The sequence below is a fragment of the Ambystoma mexicanum genome, chromosome 6q, assembly GCF_040938575.1.
Source record: "Ambystoma mexicanum isolate Mex_15411 chromosome 6q, UKY_AmexF1_1, whole genome shotgun sequence".
In the NCBI taxonomy this organism is placed as follows: domain Eukaryota; kingdom Metazoa; phylum Chordata; class Amphibia; order Caudata; family Ambystomatidae; genus Ambystoma; species Ambystoma mexicanum.
In genome coordinates, this window is record NC_090937.1 from 125,252,926 (window position 1) to 125,277,516 (window position 24,591).

At 50.5% G+C, this 24,591-nt stretch overlaps 1 protein-coding gene across 1 annotated transcript in view; it reads right to left on the reverse strand.

The window, feature by feature from the left end:
• The window catches only part of SMARCAD1 (SNF2 related chromatin remodeling ATPase with DExD box 1), a 1,912,998-nt gene that overhangs the window by 499,993 nt on the left and 1,388,414 nt on the right, over positions 1–24,591 (reverse strand). Inside the window, exon 16 of the mRNA XM_069630562.1 lies at positions 23,492–23,629. Within this exon, the coding sequence (XP_069486663.1) occupies positions 23,492–23,629 (138 nt within the window). The remainder of the gene's footprint in view (positions 1–23,491; positions 23,630–24,591) is intronic.

The following is a 24,591-nucleotide window of genomic DNA, read 5'->3' on the forward strand; positions in this document are numbered from 1 at the left end:
AAAAGAAGGGGATTTAAGGACCTGTATTGATTACCAAGCATTCAACCAGATCACAGTGAAGAACCGTTACCCTTTCCCACTTATTCCGGAAATGCTGGACCAGGTCAAGGACGCTCAAATTTACACCAAATTGGATCTTCGGGGAGCGTATCAAATGGTTCGGGTCAGAAGCGGCGACAAATGGAAAACCGCTTTCAGTACTAAATATGGGTTATTCGAATATCAAGTCATGCCCTTTGGGTTATGCAACGCACCGGCAGCAATCCAATACTTCATGAATGACGTCTTGAGAGAGTTAATTGATGTCTGCGCCCTAGTGTACATAGATGATATCCTGGTGTACTCAACTTCTAAACAAGACCATATCAAGCACGTCCGTTCAGTCCTCGCCAAGCTCTGCGAACATCGTTTATTTGCCAAGCTGGAAAAGTGCTTTTTTCATGTATCCGAAGTGAAGTTCCTAGGCTTCATCCTTACTCCCGGAGGCATCAGGATGGACCTGCACAAGGTCGACGCCATTATGAAATGGCCATCACCGACGTCAATAAAGGGAGTACAAAGTATGTTAGGCTTTGCAAACTTTTATTGTTGGTTCATACCAGACTTCTCCAAAATCGTACACCCAATCACCGTGTTGTTACGAAAAAATAACAAGAACTTCACCTGGACCGAAGACGCAGAAAAAGCCTTTCAGGAACTAAAGAAAAGATTCACCTCAGCACCGATCTTACGAAATCCATGTCCTGACCTCCCATATATCGTAGGGTCGGACGCTTCCAGTATAGCAATGGGAGCGGTCCTCTCACAAAGAGATCACGAAACTGGACAGCTACATCCAGTGCCTTCTGGTCAAAAAAGTTTTCCCTCTAGAAATTAACTACGCCATCACCGACAAAGAACTCTTGGCAATCAAATCCGCCTTCAAAGCCTGGCGACACTACCTTCTGGGAGCCAGACACACCATTACAGTTATTACTGATCACCGAAACCTGCAGTATCTTAAAACAGCAAAGGCCTAATCTTCACGCCAGCTGCGATGGGCTCTCTTCTTCGCTGAATACGATTTTGTCATAACTTTTCGACCAGGCGTCAAGAATGGAAAGGCTGATGCACTTTCTCGTACTGGAACTGATGACTTGGTTTTTACAGCCCCAGATCCAGTCCCCCCTCATACCTGAAGGCAAACTTTTAGGCCTGACTACAGCCTTAACACACATGGAGCTGAAAAAGGAAATTCAACAAATCATGAATCCGGATGCCCTCCTTACATGGCAAGCGCAAGGAGAACAATATTCCATCCAAGACCGCTTACCCCTTTTTAAGGGCCGCCTATACATACCTACCAAGGACCTACAACAGCAAATCATTTCAGGTTACCACGATTCCCTAATCGAAGGGCACCCTGGAATCACCAAGACCTTAGCCAAGGTTAAACAGAACTTTTGGTGGCCTACCTGGCGGAGAGATATAATCCAATACATTCAATCTTGTGGAGTCTGCGCACAAAACAAATCGCAAAAACATAAACCATCTGGTCTTTTGAGAGCTTTGGACATTCCTCCAGCGCCATGGCAAACCATTTCCCTCGACTTCATCACGGATCTGCCTACCAGTCAAGGGTTTAACACCATTCTTGCAGTCAGACCTATTCTCGAAGATGGCCCACTTTATTTCACTCAAAGGCCTTCCAGATGCATCCACTCTAGCCAAGGTATTTCTGGACAATATTGTTAAATTACATGGATTCCCATCAGTCCTGATCCCTGATCGAGGTAGTCAGTTAATTTCCAACTTTTGGAGAAAGTTTGAGCAATGGCGCAAATTGACGTCCGGTTATGCACTAGCCACCACCCCCAAACGGACGGTGAGACCGAAAGGACCAACCAGACCCTTGAGCAATACTTACGGTGTATGTTGCATCACGAGCTGAGAGACTGGAAGGACTTACTATGGATAGCGGAGTACACATATAACAACTCCTTACATTCCAGTTCTGGGCAAACACCTTTTTATACCTTGTATAGTAGACACCCGCGTACCTCAGAATTGGATCTCCCAACCAAATTGGAATTGCCTGCGGTTAAAACCCTTCACACCAGCATCACTCAGGCTTTCAAAAAGGCCAGCGAACATCTGATTCACACCAAAGCCAAGCAAAAACAATTCGCCGACCAACACAGGACGAAGGCCCCCGATTATCAAGTAGGAGACAAGGTTTGGCTAGCCACCAAGTTTGTACCCATCAAAGGAACCCGGACCTTTCAACCCAGGTATTTGGGACCCTACACCATCAAGACGATTATCAGCCCAGCGGCCGTCAAGTTAGATTTACCATCCAATCTACGCATCCATCCGGTATTTCATGTGTCCCTTTTAAAACCAATGCAAAATGGTACACGGATTGAAGCAGCTCTGAAACCCATTCTTGTCGACGGAGAACTTGAATTCGGAGTTAAAGGCATACTGGATTCTAAGTACTCAAGGGGGAGACTATACTATTTAATAGATTGGAAAGGTTTTGGACCCCAAGACAGATCCTGGGAACCCTGTGAAAATCTTCAGGCAGCGCGTCTGATCAAAAGCTACCATTGAAACTTCCCAACTAACCCTGGGCCGGACAGAAAGAACACCTTGAGAGGGGCCTTGGGGGGGGTGGGGCGTGGGGGAAGTGCTGTCACGACCCACACTCTGAAGACCCACTGGCCAACCTATGGGCCAGGGAGAGTCTTGATTCCAGCCCCCACTAAACCCAAGAAATTGTAGCATAGGCCTTCTTGGGGCCAGTCCTGGCGCCTTAGGCGCCAGGCTCATGTTTGAATATGGACTTGTGCTTGGGAACTACTTTTCATTAATGCCAGTCATGTGGATGCATCCTCATAACCTGGCTCCTTGAAACCAGGCTTGCAGTGTAGTGTTTTTGGGTGTGGTACCATGGGGACTATTTTACCTGGACTTCTTTCTTGAAGATATTTAAACCACACCCGAATAGACTGACACGCTTCGCGTTAGTTTGCATTACTGCAACGTAACGCTCACCTTGTACAGCTTCAGCCACGAACCTCGTAAGGACAGCACCTGCAAAGGAAAGGAGAAGACATTGTGAGAAAAAGGCAGCAGCTTACCTGAACTTCATCGCCAGCGGTCCGCAGCTCTTCCGACCATCATCCTGGAACCAGCGCTCCCCCGGATCGACGGACCTGTAAAAGAGGAGAAACAAGGCATTAGACATTGTACAATTAACGAACTTACGAAAGGCTTACCTCGCCGGCCGCTCCTCAATCAGCATCATGACGGAAACTCCATACTCTGGCCGAGTACCGCGACCTGTGGAGAAGAAAAGATAACAGTTTAGCAAAGGCAAGGCATCTTAAGCGCAGTGCATAGCACCTACGCACCGCATCAAGGCACTCCAAAATCGCCCATACTTACCGGCGAAACACAGATTCCGCCCTGCCACATATTGGACTTCCGCATACCTAGGAAGAAAAAGACATTTTTTAAAAGGCATGCAAGAACAGCAATATTCACAGCAATAAGACCTACCTGAAAGACTCAAGACGGGCTGGCATCAGTGAGCCAACTCGATCGCCATTGCCCACCAAGCTCAACGCGCCCCTGCCAAGACAGCATGACGGAGAACCCGCCAACATCTAAAACAAGGTGAGGAGAAGTCCAGAAGGGTTGCAGACCTACAGGGAGGTGGGAGGCCGTTTACCCCGTCCTAACCATAGCTTTCCTGTATTCCAGGCAGAACTCTTCCACTGGTCGCATCTGGCATCGCAAGGAGGGACATCTGAACCCCAATTGCTGGGTGGCGCCCCTGTGGAACCAGGTGAGCGTAACATGGCGATCCTTCATGGTCCGCTCCGACATGTCCATGCAAAACGCACAGTCCTTCTCCACGTGCGTTTTGTCTTTGAAGGCAGTAGAGGCATTTCGAATGCTCGTCCTCCTTGAACACATTCTGTAGCTGGCATCCAGGACAAATCCTGAACAGCTTTCCGGGCGTCGAGCTTCCTTTCTCCTGGGCCATGTCTGCGAGGTAGGCCTCAGAAACTTCTGGAATCCTCCGAGCAGCGTAACTGGACGAAAACTTTGCCCTTGAGGGGCGTAGAGAAATCTGAAACGGGTCCCGGTTGATCAGATGAAGAAACGGTGGAGCTAGAGGCTTGATTTAACCGAAAAATGAGAAAATCTCTTTGAAAAAAGCGCGACAACGCAGCAAAAGCTCGAGAGCTATAGCACGAGGACTCCCAAACACTTGAACATGCGGTAAAAATCTGAGGATGGCTGCCAGGGGAGGGGCTTAGGGAGAGGGCAGTCATTGGCTGGGGGCAGTATGACCCAGAGATCAGTGATTGGTTACTACTAAGAAAGACAGATCAGAAACAAAACTGATACTGATTTTTTTCTTTACCGAGGATTCCCGGCCTGACGACTGGGAATATTCATGAGCATGTGAATCCATGCCAGACCCCATGCTGGAGAACTTCTGGGACTTTATGTACTTGTTGAGCCGCCGTATGTCGAGAATGGGCCTGCAACCCCCGGTTTCTTTCTTACGAGAAAGTACCTTGAGTATACTCCGGAGACCCGGAGTTGCCGTGGAACCAGCTCTATCGCCAGTTTTTGTAACATGGCCTGAACCTCCAGCAGCAGCTGAGGGATGTGGTTTTCCTGTCGGGCCACCAGCGGTATTCGCTGACACTTTCGATGAAACTCCAAGGTGTGTCCGTGGGCGATAGCTTCCAGCCTCCATCTGTTGGTGGAGATGGTCTCCCACACGCCGATGAAGTTCACCATCCGGCCTCCTGCCGGGGTGCATGGGTGGGGGCCTTAAATCCTGGACAGTCAATCTTGCTTGGAGGTCGATAGGCTGACTTTGGTCCCCGACAACGGTGGCCGCCTGAAGGCCTTGGAGCAACCCTTGTTGTATTCCTGGGTCGAGGAATGGGAGGGCTGGCGGTAAGAGAAAGAGCCCCCCCCCGTTGAACCCCTTCTAAGACCAGATAGACTTCCCTCCTGAGGAACGAAATGACGGTCGTCGTTGCTGTAGAGTGCCCAGGGCACATGCCATCTGTGTGTCCGTCTTGATGGCCTGGAGGGATTCATCCACAGCCTTCCCGAACAGGTTGTCCCTGTCAAAGGGTATGTCCAAAACCCTTGTCTGGACCTCCTGTTCAAAGTTGGTGGCCTTGAGCCAGGCACAACGGCAAAGATGGACTTGTTTCCCATCTGGCGGAAACACGTATCCACAATGTTCAGGGCCACTATGATAGCGTGGTCCGAAGCCATCTCGCCTTCTTGAAGGATCTCCAAAGCCTCTACCCGCTTGTCGTTGGGGAGGAAGTCCAGCAGCGGAGCCAATCTAAACCACAGCCCCCGGTCGTATCTGGCCACGATCACAAGGGTGTTGGCAGCCTTGACCGTCGTCGCCGACGAGTAGATAACCTTTCTACCCATAGAATCCAATTTCTTCCCCTCGTTGTCCGGAGGGTTGGAAGAAGACGACGCAGAGCTCGACTATTTCTTCCTGGGGGCCGCCGAGACCACAGAATCCAGCGACGGTAGAGACTGCAAGCACTTGGGTGCAGAGTCTGGTACCCTGTACATTTTCTCTAGCCGGTCTCTCTTCGCTGGGGCTGTCGAGGGGTTCTTCAGCAGAGCCAGCCCTTCGTCCCAAACATGGTCCAGGAGCGGGACCGAAAGGATGATCCTACCCTTTGCCTCCCGGCGCTGATACAAGAAGCTTTCCTTCTTTTACTCCGGGTTAAGCTGGAAAAGCTCCAATGCTCGGGCGATCATTGCATGGTAAGATCCTACTCCGTGTGGCAGAGAGGCTCTGGGCAGAGGCGACGGGAGGTCCCCCAACCGCCGTCGTCATCCGTGCCCATTGCCGCTTTGTCCGACTCAGTCTCCCTCAGGGGGATGGGTGGCATGGTGGCATAGGGTGCCTACTCTCTTCTTTATAGGTGGTTCCCCCAGTGTCGACGGGGTGGCCGGCGCTGCGGGTGGAGGGGCCGTCGGCATCCTCCTCTGTATCTCCGACACCAGCGTGTGGAGGGTCGAGAGGATGGCCAGCGAAAGATCCTTCGGCAGTATCTGGGGTGTAGGAGCGCTAGGCCGAGGGCCCTAGTCATAGTGGGGCCCTTCGTCCTCGTCTCCATAGATGGTAACCCTGTCGTCGTTGCCGTGCCGTGGGGTGACTCACAGACGTTCCCCTTGTCATCATCGCCCTCCTGGACGGTGTGGATGGAAATTATCTCATCCTCATAAACCGAAGAAATGTCCGTTCCCTGGAGGCCTTCCCGCCAACTCCTGCCCACTTCCTTCAGGTCCTCAGGGGTTGGTCTCAGGCTGAGGTTCGGCATGCTCTTCTCCGGGGTCTGCTCAACTGGCTTGCTCAAATCCTCCCTCATGGGATGACGAGCCGCCCTGGCTATCGTCAGGGTACCCTGTAGTGGGTCCGCCCCTACGGCCTTAGCGAGTGACGCCACCACCAACTCGATGGAGGATGACGATTTCGCCTGGTGCACCTGGGCCTTCATGGGAAGGCTGGATCCCTTGTCTGGCTTGGCCTTCTCTTTCACTGCCGCGTCGGACACCTTGTCCTGCTTGGCCTTCTCCTTCGGGCCCTGTCGGATCCCTTGTCAACCTTGGCCTTCTTTGCGGGTGGGTCGGACACTGCGCCCTGCTTGACCTTCTCTGGATTCTCTCTTAGCTTCGCAGGGGTAGCTGACTCCCTCTTGGACGAAAATCCAGAATGATGACTGGAGATCATTGCAGATGGGGATGACGATTGCGCCCTGACCGTTGTGGAGTCCGCGGCAGCGGCGACCCTGACGGAAGCAGACTCGCAGTGTTTGGCCTTGTGTTGGGCCCCCACAGGTGGGTCGCCGCCAAAGGACTTAGAAGCCCACTCAGGTTTGCCGAATCCAGGAGAGTACCACGCGGTGCAGAGGCCTTGGCCTGCAGCCACTACTCCTGTCGTTGGTGTCGATCCTTCATTTGTGCGCTTCGTGAAGCCATAGCAAATCTCACAATCTTCTTCCTTATGCGTCGGGAGCAGGTAGTACAGACACTGGGAATGCTTGTCGTCCATTAACACATTATGCAAACTGCAGTCGGAGCAAAGCTTGAAGAGGGAAGTGCTGTCCTTCTCGTCCGACATGATCCACATGGTGTAGGCCTGAAGAATCTTCTGGAAGCCTCCAAGACGAATACTCAACGAAAACAGCCCTTGAGGGGAGCTGAAAAAAACCAACAAAAAACAGGGCCCCTCAAGAGCTCTTTTCGTCGAGTAATCGTCTTGGAGGCTTCCAGAAGATTCGATTGATCGAAAAGAACAAGTTACTTACCAACTGGTAACGTTCTTTCGACTGGATGTTCCTCCAACGTATTCCACATCTTTGACATGTAAGGTGCACAGCTGTGCACTTCGGAAACGTTTTCATCAGAGGGCGTCCTGCGTCAGTGGCGTCGGGTCAATGTCCCTCGAATGCCTCCGTCAAGGGCGACGTCACAGGATGTTATAAATAGGACACACGGCGCCTGTAGCCTCAGTTTAAGATTTTTCCCCTCAGAACGTGTGGCATCAGTCTCATGCCTGCTTGACTGCACTTAGCCTTGTGGAAACGGAAGCTGCAATCGCATAGGAAATTCTCCTGAGGGGCAGGCTGGGAGGGCGATGTGGAATACATTGGAGGAACAAAGGTGTGGATGGAAGCCCATGTAGCGGCATCACAAATATTCCTAATAGGACCACCCCGCTGGAGGGCGGTGGAAGTACCCACGCCCCTAGTGGAATGAGCTCTCAACCCTTCAGGGGGGTCCTTACCCGCCAATCAGTAACACTCCGTAATGGTAAGGATAATCCACCTGGACAAGGTCTGCTTGGAAACAACCTGGCCCAAACGGTGTCCAGCAGATCCTACAAAGAGTTGATCGTCCACTCTGACCCTAGACATCCTAGAAATGTAAAAGCTCAGAGCTCTCCTAGGATCCAACCGATGGAGTTGCTCCTCTTCCTTACCAGGATGAGGAGGAGGGTAGAAAGATGGAAGAACCACCTTTTGACTGAAATGGTATTCAGAAACTACCTTAGGTAGGAAGGAGGGACGTACTCTCAGTACAACCCGGTCCTTGTGAAACACAGTAAATGTTGGCTTAGATGAAAGTGCCTGCAATACGCTCCCTCTGCTAGCAGAAGTAACCGCAACCAAGAACACAGTCTTTAAGGACAGTAATCTCAAAGGACAAGAGTGCAAAGGTTCAAACGGAGCACCCATGAGAAATTTCAAAACCAAATTCTATTCCCACACCGGCACCTGGAAAGGGGATGGCGGGAATACATTAGTCAGTCCTTTAAGAAACTGAGAAATCGAAGGAATCTTAAAGTAAGAACATTCTTCAGACAAGCACTTAAAGATAGACAGCGCCGCCAGGTAAGCTTTAATGGTACCCACCTGAAGGCACCTGTGGACCAAAGAAAATAAGAAAGAAAATTATAGGAATGGAGCACTGAAAAGGATCAACATTATGATCCCTGCACCAGTCACAGAACTTATGCCAACGGTACAGGGATTTTGTTGCAGGCCGCCTGGCCAAAAGCAACACCTCCATCACGTCATCCGGGAGGTCACAATCCTTATATCTCAACCATTCAGATACCAAGCGTGAAGGTTGAGAGTCTTGACCTCTCGATGGAGTCTGACCGAACCGCCCCCCTACCCACTCCCCCCCCCATCCTCCAATCGCGCTTGAGAGAGAGAGAAGATCCTCTCGGTAGGAAAGACGGCGTGGAGGACAGATGGACATTTCTAGAAGGTCCAGGTACCACGCTCTCCTGGCCCAATCCGGAGCAATGAGGATCATGTGGAAATCGAACCTCCATAACCTCTGCAACACTTGAGGAATGACGGGGACTGGAGGAAACGCGTACAGCAGTGGGAATGACCAATCCACCACGGACATGTCTCCTAAGGCTCCTCTTGGAGGAAATTCCCTTGAGCAGAATCTCTCGCACTTCCGGTTGACACTGGTGGCGAAGAGATCCACTTGCAGGGTTCTCCAAAGGGTGAAGATCTCCTGAAGCACTTCCTGAGCCAAATTCCACTCATGGGAGACCATGCTCTGCCTGCTCATAGCGTCCGCCGCTGCATTTTTGTCTCCGGCCAGATGAACTGCAGAGATCGAAATTTCCTGCTGGATGGCCCAGAATCAGAGCTGCACTGCCTCGCTGCACAACGGAAGTGACCCTACTCCCCCCACCCTTTTGCTTGAGGTAATACATAGCCACTGTGTTGTCCGTCATGATCAGGACAGTCTTCCCCACCGCACAGAGGGCAGAAAAGCTTTCAGGGCTAGCCTGACAGCCCTCAGCTCTAACAGATTGATGTGGAGCCTGGACTCAGACAGAGACCAACAGCCGCTGGTGGTCAAGTCGTTGCCATGATCACCCCATCCTGTGAGGGAAGCATCCGTCACTACCGTCACCTCCGGCCACGGTTGCCAAAGCTGTTCCCCCTTCATCAGGTTCCCTTTGTCAGCCCACCACAGAAGATCCTGGGAGAACGAGAGTGGAATCTGAACGGGATCTGACATCTTGCCGGAGAACGGTGACCACTGCATCTTGAAAACCCACTGCAGGGATCTCATCCGCAGCCAGGCCTCTGGCACCAGAAAAATGCAAGGATGCCATGAGGCCAAGAAACCTTAAGAATTCGAAAGCCGGGAGACACTGGGCATGTTGAAACTTTTCCACCATCTGCATAATGTGATGAGCCCTTACCTTGGGAGGCGAACACTTCAAAGGAAGTGTCTAAAACAGCCCCGATGTACTGGAGCTGTTGGGAAGGTGTCAGATGCGACTTCTTGAAATTCAGGGAGAAGCCCAGCCTGTGTAGTGTGCGGCAGGTGACACCGAGATGATCCAACGCTAGCTCGGGACAGCGCGCCCGATCAGCCAGTCGTCCAGGTAGGGGTAGATGTGAATCCCCCCTCACCTCAGGAACGCTGCCACCACCACCATTAGCTTGGTGAAGACCCTCGGGGCGGAGGCCAATCTGAACGGCAGGACCTGAAACTGAAAGTGCGAGTCGCCAGCTGCATACCTCAGGTACTTCCTGTGCGCGTGATGAATCGGCACATGAAAGTAAGCATCCTTGAGGTCCAGAGACACCAACCAATCCTGCAGTTGAAGGGCCTGGAAGACTTGAGAAAGAGCGACCATCTTGAACCTGTTCTTCCTGAGAAGTTTGTTCAACCAACGCAAGTCCATGATGGGTCTCAATCCCCCGTCTTTCTTTGGGATAAAAAAATAAGGGGAATACCATCCCTGGTTCCTCTCTGCTGCAGGAACCAGTTCTATAGTGCCTTTCTCCAGCAGGCTCAAGATATCCTGCGCAAAGTGAGGATCCAGAAGCTTCAAAGAGTTTCCTCAGTGGATTGTCCAGAGGCCGCTGAAGGAAGGGAAGGCAGTAGCCGTGGGCTATGGTATCCAGAACCCACGCATCTGAAGTAATAGCATGCCATTCTTCGAGATGCTGAAACAGTCTGTCCCCAACCGGCGAACCATGGGACGTGGCCTCATGACTGTTTGGAAGTGGCTGCGGCAGTGCCTGAAGGTAAAGAAGCAGCTGCCTGAGTGTCTTTGGCACCACCATTTCACTGACCACCACGGGTACTTTTTCGCTGGCCCCTTTGACTGGCGGCCCCTCTCGTTTTACCAAAGGAGGAGTAGTAACGAAAGGAACTTCCCCTCCACTGCTCTCCCCTAGGACAAAAAGGCAGAGGTTGGCGCACCGCAGCGCTTAAGAATTTCGAAGTAGCCTTTGAGGTCTGAAACCATACAAGACTCTCGTCAGCCTTGCTGCCAAACAAATGTGCGCCATCAAAGGGCATGTTGAGAAGATGGGCTTGCACATCCGGAGCAAACCCTGACTTCCGCAACCACGCAAATCTGCGTAGAACAGTGCTCGCAGCCATGGATCGGCTAACACGGTCGGCAGTATCCAAACCCGACTGAAGGGATTCGCACATGGCATCCTTGCCGTCCTGCACAAGAGCAAGGAACCCATCCCTTTCTTCCCCCTCAGGAATATGCTCAGCCGCCAAGGAAACAATTCCACAGAGTGTGTGAAAACCTTGCCAAGGCACACGTGGAGTTGGACCATTTCAGGGCCATGCTCCCAGCAGAAAATACCTTCCTGGCCCGACAGTCGTAGCGTTTGTCATCCCTATCCGCAGGGATGGTAGGGTACGCCACCTGCCTCGAGGTGGCCGTAGCCGCCTGAACCACCAAACTCTTGGGAGTTTGGTGAGTATATAAATAGCTGGGGTCGCTAATGGAAGGGCGGTATTTCATGGTCAAAGACTTATTAACAGCCAGAAGAGGTTCCGGGGACTGCCAAGCAGCTGCCACCCTTTTCTGCAAGGTAAGATGAAATGGCAAAACAGGGTCAGAGGATGGAACTTGATCCAAGATATCTGTCAGATCATCCTGCACAAAATCTTCAGGAGGACTAGACCAGCACAGATACTCAGACTCGCGCCATGAGCCTCCTATAAGAAGACTCTGCATGAGCCCCAGGCTCAGGTCTACCGAAGTCCACTTCCGGGGAAGTGTCCAGCCCACTGGCATCATGGAGGGTCTGCCTAGACTCCTCCAACCGACTGTCACCAGAAAAAAGTGGAGCATCATCAAGGTCACCAGGTTCCTCAACCTCAGACCTTTCCTCTTCATAAATATCATCCAGAGGGAGTTGAAACCCAGGTCTGGGGTCAGAAGAGGGCCTGGAGGTCAAAATTGGCCTTACAGACTTCGACGTAGCCTTCCTTGGAGGATCCATGATATCCGGGTACTCCAATGGCAAATTTCGAGCAATAATCCCTGAAGGCGCCGATAGCACACAGTGCTCCGACGTCAAGAGCATCGACAACCTCAATGTCGGGATTGCTGCAAGCTGTCAATGTCCGATTCGGACAGACACGCGCCAAACGATTCGTCCCAAATCCCTCAATAGGTTGCTGCGGTCTCGATGGAGACGAGGACCGAGACCTACAGACACGTCTCTTCCGACTCTTCGAATCCTTGTCCGAACGGGACCTCGACGGCTCCCGATGCGAGTCGCGTCGTGTACCCGAGCCGGAAGGCGTGTGAGCCACGGTACCAGACCGATCCTGGCCGGCTTCGTCAGAAGGCGCGACTGGGCCTGTGCCCTGCGATTCAAAAATAGCCAACATGGATTGTTTCAACGCCGCCCATTCCTCCGGAGTCGAAGACTTCGTAGGGCACATAACCTTGCTCGAGGCACCATCCTCTGAGGAAGACAGGGAAGGCGACCGTGACGGCACTTCCTAGAGTGCTGGGACGAGGAGGATGAGTGGCGGGAACCACTCAGAGAGTCGCCCCTTGAGTCGTCGGTGTAAACCCCCTTGGACTTGGAAGCCCGGGACTTAACAGGCTTAGAGCCCCTTCCTACCTGGAGCTTCCCCTTCCGTTCCTGCAACGCCTTGGCAGTCAGCAACTGGCATTTCGAGCAGTCTGTGTCGTGCGACTCACCCTGGCACCACAAACAAATACGGGGGGGGTCAGTGAGCGGCATCTTCGACTTGCAGTCCCGGCAGGTCTTGAAGCCAGACCGCAGAGTCGATGGGGTCGAAGAGAAAGACCTCGTAATGATGAATACACAAGGCACGCTGAGTCTCACAAAGTTAACACTTTTGCGGAAAAAACGGAACCGAGGCTACGGGCGCCGTGTGTCCTATTTATAACATCCTGTGATGTCGCCCTCGACGGAGGACTTCGAGGGACATTGACCCGACGCAGGACGCCCTCGACCGAAAAAGTTTCCGAAGTGCACAGCTGTGGACATTACATGTCAAAGATGTGGAATACGTTGGATGACACAATCCATTCGAAATAGAGTTTAAGTATCAAAAAGCAAAAAAAAAACAAAAAACCTTCAAGAGCGAAGCACAAGGACTCCCAACACTTGAACGTGCGGTAAAAATCTGAAGATGGCTGCCAGAGAAGGCGCTTAGGTAGAGGGCAGTCATTGGCTGAGGGCAGGATGACCCAGAGCTCAGTGATTGGTTTATAGGATAAAGACAGTTTAGAAACTAAACAAACCTTTTTTCTGTTACCAAGGATTCCCAGCCTGACGACGGGGAATATTCATGAGCCTGTGAATCCATGCCAGGCACCATGCTGGAGAAATGTATTATATGGCCCCGACGCCAACAGCGCCTGGATTTCAATGATTCAGCATGCCGAGGTAAGGCCCGTTTTAAAGGGCCTTACTGACAGGGCCGTCTTAATGGTAACTAGCCTGATGCCCGCGCACGCCATAGGCTTGAATGGTTTGTGTGCCAGGGCACCCAGGATCACATTGAGGTCCCACACTGTGTGTGGTTTCTTGGTAGGTGGATACGGTCTAGTCAGGCCCGCCAAGTGCCGCAACCATTGGATTAGAGGATGAAAAAACCTCTTCTTCCGAATTCTTGTAAGCTCCAATGGCTGCCAGATACGTGCAGCATGTGTCTACCTGCACACCTGGGTGAGCGAGGTGCGCAGAGAAGGATAGGACATTGTCCTATGTGCAAGTCAATGGATCAATTTCCTTTGATTCTGCCCAGTAACAGAACCAGTTTCACTTGCTTTTGTACTGGTTCCTGGTAGCATCGCTCCTAGCCCCCTGTAGAATGGCCAGGTAAGCCTGGTGCGTCTGGCAGCAGGTCTTGGGTGCGGACTTAGTGAGGATAAAGACTTCGCTGTCTGTGAGCTATTCTTTTTCTTATCAAGTTCCTCATCCGTTATTGAATGGAACAGGTCAGCCCCCTCGAAAGACAGGTCTAGTATGCATCCCTGCACATCTGGATTGAATTTTGTTACCCTGAGCCAAGCCAACCTTCTCATGTCAGTGGCAATACAAATGGCTCACCCTGACATGTCAATGTGGGCCACCGAGGACTCTGTCTTGTGCAAAAATTTTGGCCTCTGCCAGCCCAGCCTTGAAGCAGGCTTTGCTGTGTGTGGGGAACTCAGGGAGGAAATCTGCAATTTCCTGCTACAGCTTCTGGTTGACAGCTGCCAACATGGTCTTGGCATTGGCCTGGCGCAGGTGTAGAGTGGCGTTATAATAAATGTTCTTATCGAACACCGCATAAAGCTTTTCCTCCTTGCCCAGGATTGCAGAGGTTGAAGCCACCAAGGAGGATTGTGGTTTTGAGAATAGGGCTGCTGCCCCCATCACAGAGGAATGTGGTTGGGGGTGCACCCACAATAAGAGGGAATCCCCATTCGTTTGCCTGTACTTCGTGTCGAGACGCCTATTGGTAGGTTGGGTAGTGTGTGGTTTGAGCCAACCTTTTTTGGCAAGCGTTACAACATCTTTTTGAAGCGGAATTCTCATTCTAGAAGTAGGCCGTAGCGTGAGAACTTCAGACAGTACCCCCGCCTCCGGTTGTTCCACCTGTGGCTGTGGCATTCCCAGGTACTCAGCCAGTCCCACCAGCCGTTCGTGAAAAGCTTTGGCTGACGATGGGGTGTCCGGGTCCTCCTCATCGTCTGTGTCCACTGTTGTGTCCTGCGGTCTGAGTGAGCCGGAGGAGTGTTGGGCGCAGGAGCAGTTGTGGCGTACCGAGTATCTGTGCCGGATGCGTTGACAATATTACCATTGACACCAGTTTTATTAGGGGGGAGGATGGTGGGACTAATGGAGGAAAGGGGTCTATGGACTAGGAGTACGTTAGTCACTACGGCGAGTAACTTATACTTACTCCTACCTCCCGTCCCCTTTCAACTATACTGTATGGGCGATTACAAATGAATGTAGCCCCAGGGTGGAGAGGTGACCCTCCTTAAGAAAATAAGTTCCTTAATACTGCCTGTCCGAAAGCCGCGTCTGACCTAGAGCCGGCACCCAGACAGTAGTGCTTGCAGAAGGCCAAAGGAGTGCCCCACGAGGCCGTCCCTGCTGATGACTTGCCACGGAACATGCCTCTGGAATGCGACTGCCATGGCATTGGCTCTGATAGTGTGGGCATGCATATTTACCAGAATTGGCTTGTGCTGCACCTCATCAGCCTCCTTAATGGCTAAAACCATCCACCTTGCTATGGAAGCCTTAGAAGCCCGATATCCTGGCTTTGACCCAGAAGCTCTTGGTTCTATCCAGGTAGAATTTTAGAGCGTACCTGACATCTAGACAGTGCAGGACCCAGTGAGCATTGTCCTTCGGGTCAGCGAAAAAAGTGGGTATCACTATCTCCTCACTTAGGTGGGACCAAAAGACTACTTTAGGCAAGAACGCAGGATGCGTTCCAAGGACCACCTTGTCCCTATGAAAGGTAGTGTAAGGCTCGGAAGCCACAAGAGCTTGGATCTTGCTGACCCGGCATGCAGGAGTAAGACACACCAAGAGGGCCGTCTTAATGGTGACCAGTCTGATGTCCGCGGACACCACTGGCTCAAAGGCTTTATGGAGAAGAAAGGAAGTAGAGGATCCAAACTTGGGACCCTGCCGTCCCCTGCACACTATAATATATTGTCCATAGACAATCAAAAATTCAATAAATGTATAATGGGGAAATATATTCAATAATATTCAATGATGATACAACTTTCAGGAAAAAAGGTTAATACAATTTTAATCAAGAAAGAAAGAATTTTTCAAGTATATAAAAATGTCCGAAAATGGCAAAGGATAGCACCCAGACGTTCAATATGGTTGGCTGATACGTTCAGAGGTTCTTTCTTCTTCTTCCTGAGCCTAATTGAACTCTGGTGTAGAAAGTGATGAGTGCTGGGGTGTCGGGGTGTCTGGTGTCAGGAAATAGAGTAGTGGACCATATTCGGGGTGTTCAAGATGAGAGTGGCCCGTATGAGACACAAAGTCACACCGATTACAGCTAGTCGAATTCAGCAGTGGCTGTATAATATCTTCACGATTGCAGCTACCGAGGGATACCCGTGGTGTGCTTATTAAAGCGTCTGTCCCAGTTTTCCAAATACAGACCGCCAAACCATTCATTCCCGCTGTGTCATATCGCAAACCTTATGCTGAGGTCCCACACGGGGTGCGGCTTCTTGATAGGCGGGTAGAGCCTGGTGAGGCCCGCCGAATGTCTTAACCACCGGGTTGGAGTAAGAGAAAAATTCCTCCTCTGAGTTCCGGTAGGCTCCGATGGCCACCAGATAAGTGCAGCAGATGTATATTTTCACCCCAGAGTGGGTGAGGTGTGCAGAGAAGAATAGCACGTCGTCCAAAGTGCAAGAAGATGGATCTCCTTAGACTCTGCCCAGTGGCAAAACCTAGACCACTTGCTTTTGTACTGGCTCCTAGTAGATTCACTTCTAGCACCCTGTATGTCGTCTAGGTTAGCCTGCGAAAGACGCAGATGCTTCAATGTGACCTGTTCAGCAACCACGCTGCAAGGGCTAACTTCTGCGGGCAGGGTGAATGACCATTCCCACAATAGTAGATGAGCTGGGCTCAATGGAAGGTGAATCAGAGTCTGGTCTGACAGGCTGATCAGCTCCGAGAACCATGATCTCGCCAGCCACCACAGAGCTATCAGAATGATACTGAGGTGTCGGGACTCCCTTACCTTGCAGATCACCTGGTGTACCAGGGAAGTGGGAGGAAATGCATATGCGTTCATGTTGTTCCACTGTAACGCATCACCCAGGGAGCCTAGGCCACTTCCTGCTGTACCAGGTGGCATAAAGGTCCACCTGGGGATGCCCCCATCTGTTGAAGATCCGCTGAAGGACCTGATCGTTCAATTGCCATTCTTAATTGTCCGCACCCAACCTGCTGAGCCCGTCTGCCTCCAGGTTTGACTCCCCCAGGAGGTGGATTGCCATCAAGTCTATGTTGTTCACCTCAGCCCAATCCCAAATGCTGACTGCCACAGTACGTAGAGGAGGCAACCTGGTGCCACCCTGCTTGTTGATGTAATACATGCTGGTGGAGTTGTCAGTTTGAATAAGGATCGCCTTGCTGCTGATGAGTGGCAGGAAGGCCTTGAGAGCCAGCCAAATGGCCTTCGGCTCTAGCCAATTGCTATGGCCCCCCGGTTCCTGAAGAGACCAAACTCTGAATGCTGTGGTTGTCCACAGTGGCTCCCCAGCCCTCCAGGGAATAGTCTGTGGTGATGGTAACCTGCAGTGCTGGTTGACGGAAGGGTCTGCCTATCCTGAAGTTGCAGTCCGTGCTCCACCAGACAAGGTCCTGGTGGAGGAAGGGAGGAATGCTGACGAGTTCCGCCTGGGAACCCTACTCCTGACTCCATGAGGCTGAGCAATGCAACTGTAATCTTTTCATTTTTAGCCTTGTGTAAGACACTGCCAGTAGACATGCCGCCATGATACGCAGGAGGTGCTGATACCACCATGCTGAGGAAACCGCTCTACTGAGAAAATGACTTGTGGCCCTCTTGATGGCTGTGATCTTGTCCTCCGAGGGAAAAATTCTCTCGGAGCTTGTATCCCAGATAAGGCCCAGGAAAGCCAGACTCTGCGCCGGCTCCAGCTGCGACTTCTTGAGATTGATGGAGAATCCCAGTTTGTGTATTGTGTTCATGAGGGCGGGGGAAGTGTGATGGACCGCCTCCAGGGATCTCGCACTGACAAGCTTGTCGTCTAGGTATGGATAGACATGGTGCCCCTGGGCCCTGAGAAGGGCTGAATTGAGGCCAAATGGTAAAACCTTGTATTGGAAATGAAAACCCATGATCCTGAACCTCAGGAAAGAACGATGAGGCTGCCAAATCGGGACATGTAGGTATGCGTCCTTCAGATCCAGGGAGCACATCCAAACTCCCCTGCACAGTGTCTCTGCAATAAGCGCTGGGATAACCATCTTGAACATTTGAAGTGGGAGGGAAAGGTTCAGGGTGGAAAGGTCGAACAACTCTCAAACCAGCCTGGATCTTCTTGTGTCTGGCAACAATTCTGGAGTAGAAGCCCATGCCCCAGTGGGAGGCTGGGACTTCTTCCCACTGCCCGACTGTCCGCCAATAGAGTTGATGTACCAATCTGTGGGAGTGGAGGAGAGGAGCAAGGGGATGGAGGGACCGGTAGGCGGTAGCCCGTGCACATGACAGATCGGATCCAGGGGTGCGTGAAGGGCAGGCCTGCCCCCCACCGGAGACACATGGACCCGGAGGGGAATGTCATGCCTTTTTTCCCTCCGAGGCCGGGGCTGAGGAGGGGGACTGAAAGGAGCCCTTATTCCCAGTTGTGCTGTTTGTGGCAGTGCTGACTTGGAGATCGGTCTGGCTGCCTGGACCTTTGTTCCTGGAAGCCCCAGAACCCGACGAAAACCCACCCCTTGTCGGAACACTGGTGTGTCTGGCTTTATGTCTTAGGCGTAGACTTTGTGAGAATAAATAAGGATTTCGCAGTCTGGTAACTGTTCTTCTTATCAAGTTCCTTCTCGGTGGTGGAATGAAAGAGGCTGCTATCCTCGAATGGAAGGTCCAATATGCGCTCCTGGATGTTCGGGTTGAATTTGGTTGCCCGCAGCCAGGCAGTCCTTCTCATGTCCACGGTGATGCAGATGGCATGGCCTGAGGTGTCTATATGCGCCACTGTGGACTCCATGATGTCTTGTGCCACCAAGTTTGCTTCTGCCAGCCCCGCCTTGAAGCGTGCCTGACTGTGTACCAGAAGTTCCGGAAGGAAGTTGGCTATTTCCAGCCAAAGCCTCTGGTTAACGGATGCGATCATGGCGTCTGCATTAGACTGACGAAGGTGCATGGAGGCATTGGAATAGACCATCTTTTCATATGACTCCAAGATCGTCTCCTCCTTGCCTAGCAGAGCCGAGGACGAGGTGCCGGAGGAAGACTAAGGCTTAGAGTAGATGGAGGCCGCGGCAATCACTGAAGAGTGTGGTTGAGGGTGTGCCGACAGCAAGAGTGTATCCCCCTCCAATTGCCTGTACGTGGTGCTGAGGCCCCGATTGGTGGGCTGCACCGAATGGGGTTTAAGCCATACCTTTTTGACCAAAGCGACAAGGTCCTTCTGCATCGGAATCCCGTTCTAGCCGTGGGGCATAGAGTGAGGACTTCGGCTAGGATTCCCGCCTCTGGTTCAACCTCGGGTTGTGGAAGCCCCAGGTATTCGGACAGACCTGCTAGTCGATCATGGAATGCCTTGGCTGAAGACAGAGTGTCGGGGTCCTCCTCCTCGTCGGTGTCCACCAGAGTGTCCTGCTGGTCTGAGACAGGTGGAGGAGTACTGGGTGCTGCAGGGTAAGGTGTGGCGACCGGGGCCAGAGGCTGCTGTGGAGGCTCGGATGGAACCACCTGGGGTACAAGAGGCAGAGGAGCCAGAAACACGGGGGCCTGAGTCGCTGGAGCCATAGGAGGAATGACCATCGGCGCAGGTGGCGGGACAGGAGGTAGCATTTCCCTGATCACATCCCGAAGGATGGTGCCCATCTGAAGGAATCTCATAAGCGTGAGGAATTTCTCAAAAAACCTGTCCTAACAGGCCGGTGGCGCAGGAGTAGGACCTTGAGGTTGATGAGGCCTGTGCATACTCTGCCTTTCTGCCTGCGGGGTGTATCTGCCCTGCGACGCTGAAGGATATCCTATAGGCCACGTACCTGGTGAAGACCAGTCCCACCTCGAAACTCGTTCTCCCACCTGCTCCGCACAAGGGGGCAGTCTCGGACGAGCAGCCATTTTGTCTGGTACGGCGGCCATTTTGTCTAGCTGCATTCAAGTGCTTTCGCTGTGGTGCTTAGCGCGCTGGGCCCGGCCTCCTCCAGGACTCTTGGAGGTGGAGCTTGAGGCCTACCCTGCACCTCAGGACGGGGCCTTGTAGGCATTGTGTCCTCATCTGTGTTTCCGGTAGTGCTGCATACAGGCGCACCCTCAGGCATTGTCCAGTAGTAGGGCATAGACCCTTTGGTGGATACCCGGTAAAAACCCTGCAGTCCCTCAGCCACGTCACTGGTATGATCTAGCGACCCCTCGGCATGGCGGCTGGTAGCTGAAGCAGCCACGGTACCCATGCTGGTGTTAGAACCTGAACGGTTCCTCCCGCTCGGACGTTTCCTTGGAAAGGAGTCGCCCATGTGGGGTGCAGATGAAAAAAGTGGCACTACCTTGGGCCTTGACTTGCGCTTGACAAAGTCCTTCAAGTCCTCTGGAGGCACTCGTTTGAAGAGCTCCCTCCATCAAGCTAACCTGTTCTTCAGAGCGTACGGTGTAACCGCGTCACACATGGAATAACCTTCCCAGCAGTGATCGGGGCCAAGGCAGCGGAGGCAAAGAGCGTGGGGGTCGGACGTAGGGAATAGCCCTTCGCAGGCTGGACACCTGCTGAAGCCCAAAGATATCGACATGCGCTGGGAAGAAGCATTGCGCCAGAAGACCAAGCCAAGTCCAAGTACCTGATTAAAGACAAAAGGCAAAAGGCGAAAGGCAAAAGACAGTATCCAGGGAAGAACGAGTGGAATTACAAGGCCGAAGTCAAACCCAGGAGTGCTGGTGAAAGCAGTCCGCTTCCGTCGACACGGAAAAGGACTGGGGAGTGGTGCTGGTGGGCGGAGTCAGGGGAGCGCATGCTGCCAGGGCCACGCGCCTCTAAATTTAAAGGGGAAGATTTTGTTCTGGTGAAAAAGGTTCTGTCTCCCATCCCTAGCGAGGGTCGCCCATACAGTATGGAGGAAAGGGGACGGGACGCAGGCGTACACTGCTCATAAACTACCCCATTTCAACACAGTATTGAAAATCACCTGCCATAATTTGAACATATGCATACAAGTTCCCCACAGATCTCTGTAGCTCTACTGGTTTGTGTACATAGCCAAAGGGGATCAACTCTATTAATTATTCTGCCATCCCATGGCTCCCCCCAATGTTCACGCCCTGTAAACACCACCCTGATTTGTACATTGCTCTGTTACTTAATAACTGGGTTTAAGCTATACTCAGGAACTGGATACTTAAGTCCTGCACCCATCAACACCACAAGTTTTGCATCTGCCTTTACCACTGTCTCAGTAATGAACCCGAACCCCATTTCTCTAACAGAGCCAAGCACAGCAAGGCCACCAATAGTGGAAGACAGGCGCTATATACCAGACAACTTACATTACATTAATCATATACTAATCAAAATATATACATTTACAAACCGCTGCTCACTTTTCTCACCGAATTACTTTATTTGTACTCGTTTCATAAAACAGGCTGAAATAGAACTCCAAAATCATGTATTTTTAGCACTTCAATTTACATTCCAGTTTAGTTTTATGTGTGGACAAGCACCAGAACGCAGTGAAGCTAGTGGTTTTGCACATTACATTTATGTAAAATTGACATTAGCGCTTGAATTCCTGTATCGGGACACGCATAGAGGTGGGCTCCTTCATAGCACAGCAATTTCCATATTAGCCTTTAGTACAATTGGGGTGCTACTGGTTTAAAACAGAGAACTGAGTATCTTCAAATAAAAATAAAACTGTTTTACCACAAACAGCCACACCTCACTAGATGTACCTTTTTTCTTGCAAGCAGGGACTCACACGGATTGTCTTTTATTCTACACACACACTCAGAGTACAAATGGAATACAACTCCAGCTTTATTTTCCTCATTCTGATTGAGAGCCTGCAATTTCCAGCATGCAAAGAAATGCTAACTGAAATAAATCTAAAAAAAATACAGCAACACTAAAATGATCACAGCCCCAGATTTTTTTCACATGGCATGCAGATTTATGCACCCATCCCCTTGCTATCAGTCATCATTTGCACCTCTTGGTGACAATGGCCACAACACACATTTCCCATTTACTTTTGTTATTGATAGCTCACCCCTCGTTGAGACACTGCCTGTGACATTGAAGCCCAGATGCAGCCACTCTTCTCACCGTGCACACAGCTTTTGACTATTTGTTTTGCAGGAAGAGAAGTGCTGGTAAGAGACCCAGGGACTTTAGACACCAAAATGAGCACAGTGCTCATTTTGGTGTTTGATACGAAGAACTACTGGGAAGCCTCAGGCGAGCTACCAGTGGCTCACGATCTACTGGTTGGAGACCATGGCTATAGAGAATCTCCTATTGTATGCTTTACTAGTGGTCCCTCAGGATTTCCCCCAGTGGTAGGATCTCATGAAACCTTAACAGGAGGGCTGCTAACAGATTCTACATAGCCTTGGAGCAAGATTCTGTAAAAGAATACAGATTACCCCTCGAGTCAGTGGTCCCCCCAGGAAAGTTTTTTCCCCCTCTATGAAACCAATTCTTGTGAAGGAAGACAGAGGAAAAGCTGCTCCCACCTCCCCCAGCATGCATGAGGAGCTTTAGAGTGTCAGGCGGTGCGCAGAAGGGTCAGAATAATTCTGAGCCCAGCCAGTGAAAACATGTAGGTCTGACTCAGCCTTTGCTGTTGCACATGCCACACAAAAACTGAACCCTGCACCCAGGGCACAGATTGGAGGAGAGAAAGAAACGCAAGTGAAATAATGATTGAGTTTCCTCAGAGAAGATGGCCACATATGCCCATGCCCTGCAGAGTGGAGAAGGGACTGGTGGTTGAAGACAGGAGCATACAAAAGCGAGGTCCAAGTAAGGGATGTGTGTGTACATGCTCAGAGCAGGTTAAACAAATCGCATGCTGATTTGCTATATGCTCCAGACCAACCTCCTGTGTCAAGAATGCATCCACCCGAGTATGAAGGAACAGGGACCAAAAGATCTCTCGATCAACCCTCTCCAAGTCTTTGCTGCTCCAATGTTTCTCTGTCAACTTTCTCTCCCTCACTAGTTCCCAACCTTGCCCACCTTTGGTGATTTTTACATTCCATCTACAGTTCAAATCATTTCCTTGTTTCAGCTATTCAGTGTTAGACATCATTCATTTTTAGGTTACAACATAATCTTTGTCATCTTAATCTCTTTTTAACATAGGTTTATCAGTTCAAAATATGCTCTTATCTTTCAAATGATTTGACACTTAAAAAGGTGTCCGGTCAAAGGATCGAATTCAAAGGATCGACGGGTCAAAGGATCGACACAAAAAGATCGACGGGTTTTGTAATTATATATTTTTTTGGGGGGTTTTGTTTAGGGAAAAAAGTGTTTTTTACCACAAAAACGGGGGTTGGTGGGGACCCCCCCCGCCAGCCCCCCAAAAAAAGTGAAAACATTTTTTTAAAAAAAATTCAATTCTTTGCACCCGTCGATCCTTTTGTGTCGATCCTTTTGTTGTCGATCCTATGACTGGGAACCCACTTAAAACATACATTGTATTTATGGGTTTAGCATGTTGAACTTTTCTTCACAAATGTCTCTCCTTTTTTAAATATGACACGTTTTCTTTCATATGTAGGCCACATTTGCTCAGTGTGCTCAGCCATATCTAAGAAATGCACATATGTCAGTTATCTGCACTTTGCCAAAACATAATGATCAATAATTTGCAAATACAATAGTCCAGGTGAGAAAGGGAAGAACAGTACTTACAGCTTTTGTATTAAAAAGTCTCTTGAGTTCTGATGTACTACTGCTGAACATGTGAGGCATTACAAAATTTAACAGAGACATCAGTTCCAACAGGTTGTTCTGTACAGGAGTTCCAGTCAGTAGCAAACGATTCTTTGCCTATATACAGAATAAAAATATATGTCAGACACCATTTATAAAATGAGCGGTGGATTGTGCCTGCATCACTTTCTTATCAATTGCTCCTTCCACAAATCACACCTGTGAGAATTGTAAAACTAATGATAATATGCATCGATTGTGGACAGCTAAAACGGACCCTTCTACTATACAAAAACACATAGAATCCATGTGTGCACTCAAAGAAGGAATTTATGGAACTTGTTTTTACATAAGAAAACAGCTTTCCTGCAGTGCTGACATAGCATGCTTTACATTCCAACATGCCAATTCTATTCCAGAGATGCTAGTTGAGTCCTGGTTTTAACTTTGCTTTCTGGGACTTGTCATGGGTTTATAATGGACAAATCCAGCAACACAAGTCCTAGAATGCAATGTGAACACCAGGGCAGGAATGGTCTCTCCTGAATGGAAGGGGTCACATTACCATCTATGCACACTCTCAAAAAAAGGTAAACCTTCCTATCACATGGGAAATTCCATCATAACCCCATTATTAATTACAAAATGAAATTTACACCTTGTAGAACAGACAAATTATCACCCAATTGCCTCTTGGGAAAGGTTATTGAAAAAAACATCACCACACACCTACACAAGCAAATAGACCAATGCAAGCGATTACTGGACTTCCAGTCTAGGTTTAGGCCCAGACGCATTACTGCGAAGGGAACGATGCAGTGGTCTGATGACGCTCTGCAAACCATGGAAAATGTGGATCATTGTCTCCAAGGCCTGCTAAACGTCTGCAGCGTTTAACAGTTGATCATGCAACTCTACTCCCCCACGCAGATGTCTTCCACGGGCTAATTAATTACCTGGTTCACCTCCAACCTGGTTTACACATCGTACCTGTGCGAGAGCTACCAGTTAGTTCAAATGGGTAATTTAAAATCATTGCTCTGTTCATTCGCCACCGGGGACCGCAAGGCTCCATCCTA